This window comes from Pinus tabuliformis, chromosome 2_2, assembly GCF_031772625.1.
Source record: "Pinus tabuliformis cultivar Carrire ecotype Pingquan chromosome 2_2, CPIR1, whole genome shotgun sequence".
NCBI classification, from domain to species: Eukaryota; Viridiplantae; Streptophyta; class Pinopsida; order Pinales; family Pinaceae; genus Pinus; species Pinus tabuliformis.
The window spans coordinates 315,629,256-315,646,393 of NC_142300.1; the positions used below are offsets into that span (position 1 = coordinate 315,629,256).

General features: G+C 41.1%; 1 protein-coding gene across 1 annotated transcript in view; it reads left to right on the forward strand.

Annotated features, from left to right (window-relative positions):
• Positions 1–2,135: 2,135 nt before the first annotated feature.
• The window catches only part of LOC149192560 (protein kinase STUNTED-like), a 90,885-nt gene continuing 75,882 nt past the window's right edge, over positions 2,136–17,138 (forward strand). Inside the window, exons 1-3 of the mRNA XM_089406984.1 lie at positions 2,136–2,278; positions 2,544–2,605; positions 2,792–3,051. Coding sequence (XP_089263110.1) covers positions 2,136–2,278; positions 2,544–2,605; positions 2,792–3,051 — 465 coding nt within the window. The remainder of the gene's footprint in view (positions 2,279–2,543; positions 2,606–2,791; positions 3,052–17,138) is intronic.

Below are 17,138 nucleotides of genomic sequence, written 5' to 3' on the forward strand. Positions count from 1 at the left end.
GAGTTAACAAACGCACTAGCCACATTTATGTGCATAGTGAATAATATTCTTAACAAAAACTTAAATAAAAATGTTTTGTTTTTTATTGATAACATTTTAGTATATTCAAAGGTTAAAGAGAAGCATGAAGAACACCTTAAGGCCATGTTGCAAATGCTATTGGAGCACCAACTATACACTAAGCTCAGTGAATGTGAATTCTTCCAATCTAAAGTGAATTACTTGGGTCATGTTATTTCAAGAGGAGTAGGAGTTGATCTTGAAAAGATTGGAGTGGCTTGGTCCCCGTAATGTAATAGAAACAAGATCATTTATGAGGCTACTAGGATATTATAGGAGATTCATTCAAGGATTCTCAAAGATTGGGCACTCAATTACAACATTGCAAAAGAAGGGAGTAAGGTTCATTAGACTTCGTCTAGCCCGTATGGAGTCCATACAGTCATATATGTACAGTGCATATTTTCAGCTTCACTTTCTCAGGAGGGCACAATTTTCAAGGAGTTTTGGGATGAAGAGATAAGTTGTATTTTGCTGTTTTGTTTTGTTGGCAAATGTATTTTTCCTGAACTCGAAAGATAAATAAATTTGAAGAGCTCTCTAACAGGTTTTCCCTGGAGAAGATTGAAGGGGTTTTGCCTGGGTCTAAGTTGACCAAAAATCTGTGTATTTTTTTGTGTTTCTGGTTTGGTTATGTCCATATTTATTTTTAGAATGTGTTGACAGTCCCATGTGTTTTAATTTGAAAAATTCATTTCCAGAATTCTATATGTTGAATGCATGTTTTTGGGAAAGTGCATTTAACTAAATGGGAGTGATAAGGCGAAAGTAAAACCAGGTCGAGATTGTAGGAATTTTTTTTTTTAGTTATCAAATTACAACATGATATTTGAGCTACAAGCTGCAAATTGCAGTTTGAACAACAGATAGTAGTTTGGGACAACAAACAGTGGTTTAGACAACAAATTGAATTTTTGGACAACAAACTCAGTTTGGACAAAAAACTGATATTTTAGGACAATAAGGTGAAATTTCACACAAATTGAACTTTTGGGACAACATGGTGTGCTGGAAAGTTCATTTCTCCATTTTCTTGGTTTTTTAAATTTTGGACAACAGTCATGGCCATGTTCTTAAGGATAGAGGACAGACTAGATGGGATATCCAACTGTGCCATTTGGAAGGACATAATTCAGACAATGTTTGAGGAGACAACAATTTGGGACATAGTGCGACAAGTGGTTGTACCTCCTACTGCTTTAGATGAACTTGCTGAATTCACAAAAAATAATGCAAAGGCAAAAAGGATTTTGATGGATAGTCTAAAGGATCATGTGGTTCCTCACATCAGAGGAAACACATGCAAATAAGATGTGGACAACTCTAACCACTCTCTATCAGAGTACCAATGAGAGCAGGAAGATGGTACTCAAAGAACATTTGAAGAACATTAGGATGACAAACGCTAAAAGTGTAGTTCATTATCTTGGCAGAGTCAAACATGCACGTGATGATTTCACTGCTATTGGTGAGACAGTTGCACCCATAGAGTTAGTTAGGATAGCTGTAGCGGGAATTCCTAGGTCTTGGGAGGTCTTTGGAGATGTTATTACCTCTGGGGAGAATCTTCCCAATTGGGACAGATTCTGGGATGATTGTGTGTAGCATGAGATATGGAACACTGGTAGTGATTGGGTGAAGATCGCAGATGAGGAGGATGTAGCCTTGACAGCCAGGGGGACAAACAAAGGGAAGGCCAAGAAAGGTGCCTCGTCAGATGGGGTTAAGGGAAAGGAGAAGAAGAATAAGAAAGATACATATATGTCCAAAGTCAAATGTTGGGCATGTCAGAAGATGGGACACTATGTTGCTACGTGTCCTGAGAGGAAGAATAAGGGGAAGAAGGGTACTGTAGCTTCAGCAGAGGTGGAGCAATATGCTTCACAGTTTGACCAAGACTTTTCATTTATTACTTCTACATCTAGTAGGAGTACATCATCTGATGTGTGGTACATAGACAACGGGGCTTCCCGCCATATGACAGGTGCACAGGAGTTCTTTTCAGAGTTTGCAGAGAGGGCACTCAATATTGAGATTGTACTATAGGAGATGATTGCACTGTGGGAGCTGTTGGCATGGGGAATGTGACCTTTGAGAGGGAGTCTTTGCCTCCTTTGAAGGTCATCGATGTTTTGTATGTTTCGGGGATGAATAAGAACTTGATTTCAGTGTCTGCCATGGAGGAGAAGGGTTTGACGTCACTTTCTCAGGAGGGCAGGTATTTATGCATCCTAGGGGAGCTTCCATCACTTCGACCAAAGTGATTGGAGTCCGCTCTGGAAAACTATACAGGTTCAATTTCAGTTGGCAGGAGCATTGGTGAGTAGCACATCTGGTACTAGCACTAGTACCACCAGTAGTAGAGACTTGTGCGAGTTATGGCACCAAAGGATGGCGCATATGCATCATGGAGCTTTGAGAGTACTGAGGGAGATCACTACTGGAGTTCCCGATTTCAGTGTTGAGCATTATGAGGTCTGCAGAGGGTGTGCTTTGGGCAAGTACACCAAGTTACCATTCCCAGCGAGTGACAACAGATCTACAGGTATACTAGACTTGATTCATACTGATGTTAGTGGTCGTATGTCTCATGTGTCTTTGGGTGGTTATGAGTATTATGTTATATTCATTAATGACTACTCTAGGAGGACTTGGATATATTTCCTGAAGACCAAGGGTGAGGCCTTCAATTGCTTAAAAGATTTCAAAGCTCTTGTGGAAAAGCCGACAGGTAGGAAGATTTGGGTCTTGAGGTTTGACAATGGTGGTGAGTACACCGATGGTGGGTTTTCTGACTTCTATGCACAGGAGGCCGTTACGAGAGAGTTCACGGTTCTTTACAACCCCCAACAGAATGTGGTGTCTAAAAGGAAGAACAAAGCTATTGTTGGGGCTATTAGAGTGATGATTCATGATCAGGGGTTGACTTTGTTTTTGTGGGCTGTGGCCTGCAATACTGCTATTTATCTTCAGAACAAGATTCCTCACAAAGTATTGAGGAATATGACTCTGAGGAGGCTTTCACTGGAGAGAAGCCTCATGTGGGACATCTTCGTATCTTTGGATGTCTCACATATTGTTATATCCCCAAGGAGTAGAGGACGAAGTTGGAACCCATTGTAGAGAAGGGTATCTTTATGGGTTACAGTGAGACTTCGAAGGCCTATCGGATCTTCATTCCGTCTAAACGGAGAGTGGTGATTAGGAAGTTCGAGGTGGAGAGGGCCTATCGGAGATCACTGGAGTATGATGAGAGAGAGTCACAAACTTCTCCTCAGTGGGGAGGTCACGTACAAGGAGCAGGACCTCAGGGTTCTAGATCGAATGGTACAAGAGGTACTTCAGTGTTAGTGACATGTGGGGCACCAGTGGCGAGTTCATTGAACACTTCTTTAGGGAGTCCACTAATACAGAGTTCACATGGCACTTCTGCTGACATAGACACAGGTGCTAGTACAGGTTCTTCGAGGACAGGTGTTGGTACATGCACACTAGGGTTAGTTGGCATACCTTCAGGGTCACCGGATTGGGGGGTAGAGGATGAGGTTCCCTATGGGGAAGCTTCTTCAGGGAAGAGGAGGCCCAAGTGGCTTCAAGACACCTTGAAGGAAGTAGAGTCCGTTGGTCCTCCGAAGAGGGTGAACAGGGAGAGTGTGCCACTGGAGTAGTTTTGAAATTATGTAGCCGAGGCTACCAACATTGTTGGCTCTGAGCCTACTAGCTATGATGAGGCTGCCATGCAGGAGGTATGGAGAGAGGCTATGGTGGAGGAGTATGCCTCTATCATTAAGAACAATGTTTGGGAAGTGGTGCCTAGGCCTGAGGGCAAGTCAGTTGTGAATTCTAGGTGGCTCTACAAGATCAAGCATGTTGCAGATGGTAGCATTGAGAAGTTCAAGGCGAGGTTTGTGGCTAGAGGGTTCTCACAGATTGCGGGAGTTGACTATGATGTGACCTACGCTCCCGTAGCTCGGTACACTTTTATTCGGTCCCTTATTTCTATTGCTGCAGAAATGGGTTTGCAGGTCCATCAGATGTATGTGAAGACCGCATTTCTAAACGAAGTTATAGAGGAGGAGGTGTATGTTCAGCAACCACAGGGCTTTGAGGTACCTGGGCGGGAGACCCATGTATGTCGGTTGAGGCGAGCACTCTACGGACTTAAGCAAGCTCTGAGAGCTTGGTATTTGAGGATTGGTACTTACTTGCAGCAGATGGGTTTCACGAAGAGTGATGCAGATCCGAACCTATACTACGTTGTTGTAGGGGATGATCCGCTCATTCTTCTGTTGTATGTTGATGACTTGTTCATTACTAGGGCAGAGAGACTAATTAGTGGTTGCAAGGAGGATCTTTTTATGGAGTTCGAGATGAAGGACATTGGGTTGATGCATTAATTTTTGGGGCTTGATGTGTGGCACGAGGAGGGACATATCTGTTTGGGGCAGGGGTAGTATGTTGTGGATATGTTGAGAAAATTTCACATGGCAGACTGTAGACCCATGTCTACACTTATGATCACCAATTGGAAGAAGCTTCATGCTTCAGATTCTAGTTTGGTGAATCCCACATTGTATAGGCAGCTTATAGGGTCCTTGATGTAGCTGGTCAACACTAGGCCAGATATATGTTTTGCAGTGAACACACTAAGCTAGTTCATGGTTGAGCCTAGGAAGGTGCACTGGGTAGCTGCAAAGCACATTCTTTGCTACATGTAGGGGACTGTTGATTATGGTCTAGACTATAGGCGGGGAAATGGAGTGAGGTTGGCAGGTTACACAGATTCAGATTGGGTAGGCTGTGCTTATGACAGGAAAATCACTTAGGGTGTTGCTTCAGATTGGGTTTGGCAGTTGTGTCGTGGTTTAGTTGAAAGCAAAAGTTAATTGCTTTGAGCTCTTCTAAGGCTGAGTATATCGCTGCTAGTCAGACTCGTTGCGAGGGCCATTTGGCTTCGCAAGTTGTTGTATGGCCTATTTGATCAGGAGTTGAGACCGACGATTGTTCATTGTGATAATCAGAGTTGCATTAAACTCACAGAGAATCTAGTGTGTCATGACATGTCAAAACACATTGACATCAGATATCATTTCATTAGGGACTATGTCCAAAAGGAGGCGGTGAAGCTGGGGTATATATCAACATATGAGTAGGTGGTTGATGTTCTCATGAAGTCCTTGCCAAGAGGCAAGCATGTCCATTTCAGGGACAAAATGGGTGTGGTGAGAAACACTTTCCTCGGTAAGAGGGAGTGCTGATTTTTAATATACCTTGGACAAGTGCTTTCCCATGGGTTAGTCTCTACCTAGGGAAAAGTGTCCAAAATAATTCTTTTCCTAAGTGTGACTTTATAAAGTGAAAGTGACTTTATAATTTAGCATTGACTTTACCACTTATAAAGTCACACTTAGGAAAAAAAATATTTTGGACACTTTTCCCTAGGTAGAGACTAACCCATGGTAAACCACTTGTCCAAGGTACATCAAAAATTTCAACACAAACTTTGAAAAGCTGAAGCACTTTCTCACACATGCGCTTATCTTAAAGATTGCAGAGTTGGATGAATATTTCTTGGTTTGCATCGATGCTTGCAAGGAAGGACTTGGTGGAATCCTCGTGCAAGATGGACATGTGGTCAGTTATAAGTCCAAGAAATTAAATGGACACGAGTGGAACTATGTAACACATGATCTGGAGCTTGCAACCATAGTGCATGCCTTAAAAAGGTGGAGGCGCTACTTGCTAGAAGGAAATTCATCTTAATAATGGATCACACCTGTTGAAATTTGGTACTAGAGGACAGGTGGTTTCCTAAGGCTTTGATCTTTGGCCTAGGGAAAAGTGTCCAAAAAGAATTTAATTTTTCTCCTAAAGTGACTTTATAATTTTTATAAAGTCAAATCTAATTTAAAAGTGACTTTAAGTGATAAAGTTACTAAAGTCTAATTTTAAAGTGACTTTAATAAGGTTAATGTAAAATTAGAAAGGAAAAGTGACTTTGGAAATAAATGACTAAGTGGGTCTTTATTAAAGTGGAGTGAATTAAAAAATAGAAAGTGAGATTTAAATGAGCATTTAATCTCAGCCCTAGATCTCAATCTATTTCAGCCATTGGATTTAGGGATTACCCAAAAGTCACTTAGGGTTAGATTAAAGGAGGAAAAGGAGGAAAAGGTCATTCATTCTTTCATGAGCAGATTAAGAGAAGGAGAGCAAGAAAGCAAGGGAGATTTCTGGAAAGGGAGGAGAAGGAGACAGTAGCTTGGCACACATTCCAAGGCAGCATTCCAGCAAGTCCATACAACTGAGTTAGCACACAGTGAAAGGCAAGATTTTGGCACGATTTTCTAGAAAGGCTGTACAATGTTTTTGGAGGAGGCCGTACAACGTTTTACAGCAGGCCATACAACAGGCCGTACAACAGTTTTCAGCAGTCCGTACAACAGTTTCTAGGTAGGCCGTACAACAGAATTTCACGCTGAAATTTGGCACAAAATCGAGGAGGCCGTACAACATTTATTGTTGTTTAGTTTTGCTATTTGCAGTTTTTCCAATTGGCTGTGAGGCACGGAAACCGAGATAAGTTGTAAAATTTATTTGCTGAATATTTCTCACTGTAAAAAGCATTTTCCAGAAAAAAGAAAGAGCTCTCGAACTGGTTTTCCCCAAGAATTGTAGGGGGTTTTTCCAAGGTCACTTTGACCAAAAATCACTGTATTTAAATGAGTTAAATGGCTGTTTGTATGTGCTGATTTTTATATTTCTGCATTTTCCAACATTCTGTAAAATTTCTAGAATTTGTGTTTTCAGCAAAATTTATTTTCCAGTTGTTGAATGTATGGATATGGGAATGGGCATTTAACTATTTTGGAGAAATAAGGTGAAACTGAAAACTGGGGTGGGAAATGAGAAATTTTTACATGGTATCAGAGCTTGAGTGCTGAAGTGCAGTTTGGGACAGCAAGGAGGAAAATTAGAGCGTGCTGATTTTTCAGTCAGAAAATTCCAGCAAGCTGATTTTTCACAAACAATAGTTTTATCTTTACTACAACAGTGCTATTTTTCAGTTTTAGGATCGCAGGATGTCATTGGGATTGAGGGTGGAGGATAGGTTGGATGGGTATAGCAATTACAACGTTTGGAAGGAGAGAATGCAGAGTATCTTTGAAGAGGCAGAAGTCTGGGACATCATGGTGCATACTACACAGAACCCTGTTGTTGTGCCTACTGATGCCACTCAGTTGGCTGAGTATAATAAAAATAACATCAAGGGTAAGAGACTAATTCTAGACAGAGTCAAAGACCATTGCATTCCTCATGTGAGAGGAAAGAGAAATGCCCATGAGATGTGGACAATCTCTACCAGAGTACCAATGAGAACCGAAAAATGGTCCTGAAGGAGAAGCTGAAGACCATTAAGATGGGTAATGATAGTGCAGCTGGATATCTCAGAAAGATTACTAATGTGAGAGATGAGTTGGCAGCAATTGGAGATGTCATTCCACCCACTGAGTTGGTGCGGATTGCGGTGAATGGCCTCCCCTGTTCATGGATGAACTTTGCTGATGGGGTTTGTGCACGTGAGACCCTTCCCACATGGGAGAGGTTTTGGGATGATTGCATTTAGACAGAGATCAGGAAAGGTCAACTTGGGACAGCCAAGCCAGTTGAGCAGGATGAGGATGTAGCACTGGTGGCAGGAGGCAAGAAAGGCAAAGGAAAGAAGCAGGCTTCCACAAGTAATGGTGGGGGCAAAGGCAAAGGTAAAGGTAAACAAGATAACACACAGTTCTGTGTCTGGAGAAGAAGAAGAAGAAGGGGAAGAACCAGAGCATGGCAGCTTCAATAGAGGTACACTAGCAGTTCTGTGTCTGGAGAAGAAGAAGAAGAAGGGGAAGAACCAGAGCATGGCAGCTTCAATAGAGGTTGAGGACTTTGCAGATCGTTTTGACTGGGAGTTTGCGTTCACTGCGTGTAAGTCCTCTAGTGCAGGATCACCTGCCACACAGGTTCAGAGGGAGCATGCTTTTCCCTTGATTAGCGGAGCATCTTTGGGTATTTAGTTTGTGGATAATGGGGCTTCACGTCACATGACAGGAGTCCGTGAGTACTTCTTAGAGCTTTCAGAGAGTGGCACTGATATAGAGGTAGTACTCGGTGATGACAGAGTTGTTAGAGCAGTCGGGGTGGGGACACTGACATTTCAGAGGGAGTCCAAACCTCCCTTGAAGGTGTCAGATGTTCTTTATGTGCTAGGGATGAGGAAGAAACTCATATCCGTCTCATCTTTGGAGGATAGAGGATATGAGGTACTGTTCAGGGGAGGACAGGTGTTGATGTATCCCAGGGGCACTCCAGCTGATTCAACTAGAGTGATAGGTGTACGCCATGCAAAGGTGTACAAGTTTACATTCCAGCCCCTTTTGGCATTGAACAGTAGTACCGACAGCAGAGCTAGCAGTTCTGAGCTGTGTGAGATTTGGCACCGCAGGATGGGGCATATGTATCATGGAGCCTTGAGGACCTTGCGGGAGATCACTACGGGTGTGCCAGATTTCAGTACTGATCACTTTGATACTTACAGAGGATGTGCGATGGGCAAGTTTGCCAAATCCCCTTTTCCCAGTAGTCACAGTAGAGCGACTGGGATACTTGATTTGATTCATTCCGATGTGAGCGGTCGGACGTCTCATGTTTCCTTGAGTGGATATGAGTACTATGTTTTATTCATTGATGATCACTCTAGGAGGACCTGGATTTATTTCTTGAAGACCAAGAGTGAGGTCTTCAAGCGGTTTCAGGAGTTTGGAGCTCTTGTGGAGACACAGACAGGTTGGAAGATCAAGTCCTTGAGGTCGGACAATGGGGGAGAGTACACCCTTGGAGAGTTTGTTGATTATTGTGCAGAGGCAGGCATTAGGAGAGAACGAGGTTGCGGAGAGGAAGAACAGATCCATCGTAGGGGCTGCCAAAGCCATGTTACATGATCAGGGGTTGTCATTGTTCTTGTGGGCAGAGGCCTGCAAAATAACTGTTTATTTGCAGAACATGAGTCCACATCGTGCCTTGGGGCACATGACTCCGGAGGAGGCTTTTTCTGGGAAGAAGCCTGATATTGTCGTCTTCGTATCTTTGGGTGCATTACATACTCCTACATACCCAAGGAGAAGAGGACCAAACTAGAGCCCACCACAGAGAAGGGTATCTTTGTGGGCTACAGTGAGACCTCAAAGGCCTTTCGGATTTACATTCCTACATAGAGGAAAGTTGTTGTCAGGCGGGATGTGAAGTTCGAGGAGGAAAGGGCCTTTAGGAGGTCACGGGAGTTAGAGTATCTGGATCAGCCAGACCCTCAACAGCAGTTGAGTCAGTTGCAGGGATCTAGTGGGCAAGGATCAGGAGGATCCGGAGGTACATCTATGAGGATGTCAGGTTCGTCAGTGAGAAGTGGCTTGCCGAGCTAGAGTGGTGGTGCTCTGGGCAGCATGCAGAGCAGTTCACAGAGCAGTTCACTAGGGAGTCTACTGATGGATAGTTCACACGGTACCTCAGCTTCTACAGGTTTAGGTGCAGGCAGGAGGACAACAGACAAACATTCAGGAGTTCAGGCTCCTGATGATGATGAGGAGGAGGAGTTTCATTCTCCTATGGGAGAAGTGCGCTCAGGGAAGAGGAAGCCCAAGTTGCTTCAAGACACCTTGAGAGATGCCACATCTGTTGCTGAGCCTAAGAGGCCGGTCAGAGAGAGTAGACCACCTGAGAGGTTTTGTAGCTATATGGCAATGGTTACCAACATCCTTGACTTTGAGCCTTCTAGCTATGAGGAGGCAGCTAGCCAGCAGGTCTGGAGAGAGGCCATGCAGGAGGAGTATTCTTCTATCATGAAGAATGATGTTTGGGAGGTGGTGCCGAGGCCTGAGGGCAAAGCCATGGTTACTTCCAGATGGCTTTACAAGGTAAAGCATGCTGCAGATGGCAGCATTGAGAAATTCAAAGCGAGGTTTGTGGCTAGAGGGTTCTCCCAGGTAGAGGGAGTTGATTATGAGGAGACCTTTGCTCCCATGGCTCGATATACTTCGATCCGCTCCATTATATCGATAGCAGTAGAGATGGGTTGGAAGATCCACCAGATGGATGTGAAGACTGCATTTCTCAATGGCTTCATACAGGAGGAGGTGTACATTGAGCAGCCACAGGGCTTTGAGGTGCATGGGAAGAAGTCCCATGTGTGCAGACTGAAGAAGGCCCTTTATGGATTGAAGCAAGCTCCCAGAGCTTGGTACTCCAGGATAGATACATACTTGCAGGGGATGGGTTTCACAAAGAGTGAGGCAGATCCGAACCTTTACTATATTGTGATAGGTGAGGAGCCTCTCATTCTGGTGTTGTATGTGGATGACTTGGTCATTACAGGTGGAGAGAGACTCATAGAGCACTGCAAGAGATATCTTGCGGCAGAGTTTGAGATGAAGGACATCGGCTTGATGCATTACTTTTTGGGTTTGGAGGTGTGGTAGGAGGAGGGGCATTTCTTCCTGGGGCAGGGGAAGTATATTGTGGACATCCTTGGCAGATTCCACATGGAGGATTGTAAACCCATGTCGACACCGATGATCACCAACTGGAAGAAGCTTCATGCTTCGGATTTTGAGTTGGTGGATCCCACTTTGTACAGGCAACTGATTGGTTCCTTGATGTATTTGGTCAACAGTAGACCAGATATTTGTTTTGCAGTCAACACGATGAGTCAGTTTATGTGTGAGCCTAGAAAGGTTCACTGGGTGGCTGCAAAACACATTTTGCGGTACTTGCAGGGGACAATGGATTATGGTCTGGACTACACGCAGGGGGATGGAGTGAGATTGGCAGGTTATACTGATTTTGATTGGGCAGGTTGTGCTTTGATAGGAAGAGCACTTCTGGGTGCTGTTTTGGGTTGGGTTCGGCAGTAGTGTCATGGTTCAGCTGGAAGCAGCAGTCAGTAGCATTGAGTTCAGCGGAAGCAGAGTATATGGCAGCCAATCTAGCTATTTGTGAGGCCATCTGGCTTCGCAAGATGTTGTTTGGCTTATTTGGTCAATCGTTGAGACCTTCAGTGATTCACTGTGATAATCGGAGTTGCATTAAACTCACGGAAAGTCCAGTATTTCATGACAGGTCAAAGCATATCGGGATCAAATATTATTTCATCAGAGACGGTGTTCAGAAGGGCGCTGTGAAGCTTGAGTATATTCCCATTGATGAGCAGGTTGCAGATATTCTTACCAAAGCCTTACCACGGGGCAAGCATGACTACTTCAGAGACAAGATGGGTGTGGTGAGGAACACCTTCCTCGGTAAAAGGGAGTGTTGAAATTTGGTACCGGAGGACAGGTGGTTCCCTAAGGCTTTGATCTTTGGCCTAGGGAAAAGTGTCCAAAAAGAATTTAATTTTTCTCCTAAAGTGACTTTATAATTTTTATAAAGTCAAATCTAATTTAAAAATGACTTTAAGTGATAAAGTTACTAAAGTCTAATTTTAAAGTGACTTTAATAAAGTCAATGTAAAATTAGAAAGGAAAAGTGACTTTGGAAATAAATGACTAAGTGGGTCTTTATTAAAGTGGGGTCAATTAAAAAATAGAAAGTGAGATTTAAATGAGCATTTAATCTCAGCCCTAGATCTCAATCTATTTCAGCCATTGGATTTAGGGATTACCCAAAAGTCACTTAGGGTTAGATTAAAGGAGGAAAATTAGGAAAAGGTCATTCATTCTTTCATGAGCAGATTGAGAGAAGGAGAGCAAGAGAGCAAAGGAGATTTCTAGACAGGTAGGAGAAGGAGGCAACAGCTTGGCACACATTCCAAGGCAGCATTCCAACAAGTCCATACAGCTGAGTTAGCACATAGTGAAACGCAAGATTTTGGCACGATTTTTTAGAAAGGCCATACAACGTTTTTGGAGGAGGTCGTACAACGTTTTACAACAGGCCGTACAACGTTACAGCAGGCAGTACAACAATTTTTAGCAGTCCGTACAACAGTTTCTAGGCAGGTCGTACAACAGAATTTCACGCTGAAATTTGGCACAATAATCGAGGAGGCCGTACATCATTTATTGTTGTTTAGTTTTGCTGTTTGCAATTTTTCCAGTTGGTTGTGAGGCACAGAACACGAGATAAGTTGTAAAATTTACTTGCTGATTTTTTGTTGAATATTTCTCACTGTAAAAAGCATTTTCTAGAAATAAGAAAGAGTTGTCGAACTGGTTTTCCCCAAGAGTTGTAGGGGGTTTTTCCAGGGTCACCTTGACCAAAAATCACTATGTTTAAATGAGTTAAATAGCTAATTGTATGTGTTGATTTTTATATTTCTGCATTTTCCAGCATTCTGTAAAATTTATAGAATTTGTGTTTTCAGCAAAATTTATTTTCCAGTTGTTGAATGTATGGATATGGGAATGGGCATTTAACTATTTTGGAGAAATAAGGTGAAACTGAAAACCGGGGTGGGAAATGAGAAATTTTTACAACACTGGGTTGATGTATTTGTTTGATTAATCCTAATTGAATGCTATACAAGCTAAGTGGATGACACTTATTAGTGAGTTTGATTTTGAGATCAAACATATCAAGGGAAAAGAAAATTTATAGGTCAATGCACTTAACAAAAGCATGGAAGTGATACACATGGAAACCATTAGTACATGTGAGACAAACATCAAGGAAAGTATCATAGAAATGCAACAAGAAGATTATCACCTCTGACATCTAAGTAAATGCTTATAGCAAAGCCCTAGGGACCAATGGGGGAAAAATACCAACTAGAGAAGGTATATTATTGTATAGGTGTAGATTGTACATAGTTAATGTGAATGATTGGTCGAAGCGAGTACAACCACTCCAACCACATCTCTTATGTATAAATACATATCAAGACTAACTTCAAAGTCAATTGGAAGTCCTTCTCAAGTGCATATGTATGTTCTTGTTCTTGTTCACGATGTTGTTTGTTCTTGCCTACTGTGAAGGCTCTACCTTCAACATTGGTTTTGTTTCCATCTATACTTGAGTCTGAGACTATAAAATAATAAGGGATAGTCTGAACCTACAAAAAGAAAAGATCAAGAGGACTAATCTGCAACTTAAAACATGTTTGAGAACATGCTCCAAAATATTTATTGAGGATTTTGATGCTGCATAGAAGAGCTTCACTGTTTATAGATGTTGCTTGATAAAATATACAAGGAAAAAGCATGAATATAGATGTCAAAATTGAAAGATGTTTTAATTGCTTGTGTTTGCTGCTTGAGATAAAGAAAAAAAGGGGAAATTTCTCATCGATAAGTTCATTATTGAGCTCAGTGAAGAAAGAATATGCCGAAGAAAACTTGTGAATTTGAAGTTTTAAAGATCACTGCTTTATAATTGAAGATAATGATCAAATTTTTCAACAAGCTAATTAAAGGACAAGATGGATATTTTTAATAGTGGACATGATGCTCAATGAAAATATTCGACACTATCAAAACCTATTTTTTTTCAAAGTGTTGATGGACCATTGGGTTGACTAGACCAAGGGGAAGTGATTGGCTAAATAAATTGAAGAATATGTGTGATATTGACAAAGTCAACCATTTTTCAATGTTATCGACTTTGTTGGAGTCGAGTTGGCTTCGACCAATGGGAAGGGCCAACTTCGTCTTGGTAATATTTCGACTTTGACTTGAGTTGTTCCTAAAGCCAACTTCAACTTGCTAGTCATAATGGACTGGTGTACACTTTACTGTCTTTTTGCACCCCATTTTTATTGCTACAGAAGAAGTTGTGTGTCAATTTCAACCTAGTGGAAGAACCTTGTGGATATTGCTCAGTTCATTACTTTTGTAGGAGTTGTGCTCTATGGTAGCATGAATACAAATAACTCGAAAATGGAGGATAGGGCAAATAATAGTGTGTTTCAGACATGTAACATCATGAAAAAGGATGCACTGATATATGTTGATGGGGAGGACTAAAGCTCAAAGTTGTGGTTTCAATTTCTTGAATTGAAAAATGATATCTTGGCATGGCTTCTTGTAGAATCTCTTTGCATATTTTTTGTGGTATGAAATCAATGGAATGCTCTCCTTTCCTCCAAATTTATTCTTTGTAGTGAGATATTCAAATTTCCCTTAGTGAATTACTATTTCTTTACATCAACATGTAACATTTTTATTCTTTGTGCTGAGGAATGCTAGTAGTTACAGGTTAGGGTAAAGGATTGATCTTCTGCAACAAATTTTGCTACAATATAGTGATCAATGCAACCATTCGTCATGATATGCAAAGGGATTTAAGGCCCTCCTTAATGGTTCTATGGATGGATAGATGATAGTATTTTTCAAAATAACAAGAGAAAGAGGAACCTGACTGAACAACGTCCACATTACTGACCAACATAAAAGAGACTGTTAGACCATAAATTGACTTCGAGGGTATCTTGACATTTTGAACCTCATTGGGTCCACTTTGACAACTTCTCAAACCGACTTCGACTTAACTAAGAAACTGACAATCATGAATCTGATTTGCTTGGTTAGTCTACTTTGTTGAGGAGGAAGAACGATTAACAGACGAGTACAAAGCTAATTGTACATGCAGTTGTGGTCAAAAGAGCCAGCTGAAAATAATTTTTTTCCTAGAATTCTTGGTCAAGAAAGATTTCAAATAAAATAGTTGACGTCAAGAAGATCAATTGCACATTATGAACCAACTGCTAATGTACCATTATTTATGGTTGCAATAGAAGTCTGTAAGTGTTATACTAGTTTGACCAACGATATTTATGGAGATATATTATTATTGCATGAAGGATAGATTAGTTTTATAATTGAGTCTCTAAAGTAGTATAGTTGAGTTTGAAGTCTGAGTGTAGTTGAATTTTTGAGTCTAAATTTTGTCACTTGAAAAATGGAGAATTGTGTTGTTGATCGATTTATTTGAATTCATTTGCCATTATTGTTGTAAAATTTAAAGAAAGTTGGATTTCTATCTAACATTGGTCGATTTCTAGTCAATAATGTAAAGTCTTGCACAAGAAAATTTCGTGTTGTTAAGTTAGTGAGTCATAAAGAGTTATCCTTCATGTAAATTTGAAATCATAAACTTCGATATATTGCTAAAGAATCTAGAAAAATCACAACCAATTCGTAATAGTAGAATACATACAATGGCAGTAGAGCATTAGACAAAGTTGACAGAACATCTAAATGAGTAGTAAAAATTCTTTGACATAAACACTTGCAACCGGTGAGGAGTGAAGAAAGAAATCAAGAATGAGACTCTACAAGCTGAGCACATATACACAGAGTTGAACGAACAAGATGATGACAAGAAAAAATTATATTGATTGAAGTCCCTTGGTATGAAAGCTGCAGAGTGGCTACTTGGGTTGTGAGAGTGGTAAAGAGTAGGTGGGCTGATGTTGTAGACCTTCACTGATTTTAGGAAAAGAACACATAAGAATGGTAGTCATGTGTTGGACTCATCGGTAGAGAGACAAGGGACCCTTGGAGTGGAGAGGAACTGCTCGACGCTTCTTGGTTGGAGTAGCAGTTTGTATAGTAGATGCATGAGGCCAAGGTCTTTCATCTCAAATTCAGATGCTATCTTCCTCTTACATTCAATCATCAGAGGCTCACTACTTGAGAAGAATAGATTGTCAAAATATAAAACTAAAATCAATGGCATACCTTGAACTATCTTGAAGTAGAGGTTGGAATCGACATTACTTCTAGTGAATCCCAACTTCACTAAGTAACTGCCAATATGTGCATACCAAGCTCGGGGAGCTTGCTTCAAACCATACAATGCCTTCTTCAACCTGCAAACATGAGTTCTTCGATGTTCCACTTCGAATCCCTATGGTTGTTCAACATATACTTCTTCCTGTAACATGCCATGAAGAAACGCAATTTTTATATCCATCTGATAAAGAGTCCAACCCTGACTTGCAGCAAGGGTAACTATAGAATATATGGCTGTATATAGAGCCATAAGAGAAATTATGTCATTATAATCTTCTCCCTCTTTCTGAGAGAAGCCTCGAGCTGCAAACCATGCTTTATATTTCTCAATGTTGCCATCAATTCCATGTTTGATTTTGAATAGCCATTTTGAAGTCACAACAAATTTCCCTTTCGGCCTAGGTACAACATCCCATACATAATTTTTCATAATTGATTCATATTCTTTAGCCATAACATCCTTCCAAACTTGTTCTTTTACAACTTCTTCAAATGAGGACGGTTCGACTTGAATCATAGTACTCATAGAAGCAACATATCCCTGATACCTGCATGGTTGTTTCCTTTCTCTGAATGATTTGCAAATGTGGACATTTATTTCAGTATCTTGTAAAGTATCTCAGAGCCAAAGTGGTCTCTTCTTAGAGGGAGGATCACTTGGAGGAAGATCTAACGAATCCATAGGCTCTATGGGATCATCAATCATATCAGACTCAGGCACAGACATACCATCCAAAATATCCCAGTCATCATTCTCTTCCTTGGGAGGAGGAGGTGGAGGAAGATCTCTTGTTTTTCCAAGAGCTGCATCTTCATCAAATGTTACGTCCCTACTAATATCGACCTTCCTCTGACTAGGAATATAAATTCTATATGCTTTAGAATTTTCACAATAACCTACAAACATACCTTTTCTAGCAATAGCTTCCAATTTGTTCCTTTTGTGTTTTGGCACATGAAAATATATGGGGCATCCAAATACGCGAAATGGTTGATATCAGGCTTAATACCTGTGAACATTTCTTCAGGAGTGTTGTTTTCTAATGCTTGATGAGGCACCCTTTTTTGAACATATACAACAATAGATGTCGCTTTGGCCCAAAGGAACTTTGGCACCTTTTGATCATGGAGCATACGAGAGTCAACTTCTAATATAGACCTGTTCTTCCTTTCTGCTAGACCATTCTGTTAAGGAGTGTATGGCACAATTGTTTCCTTCTTGATTCCGTCTTTCTTGCAAAATGTTATGAATTCTTTTGACATGGATTCGCCTCCATTGTCTGACTTGAATACTTTGTTCTCTTTCCTGAT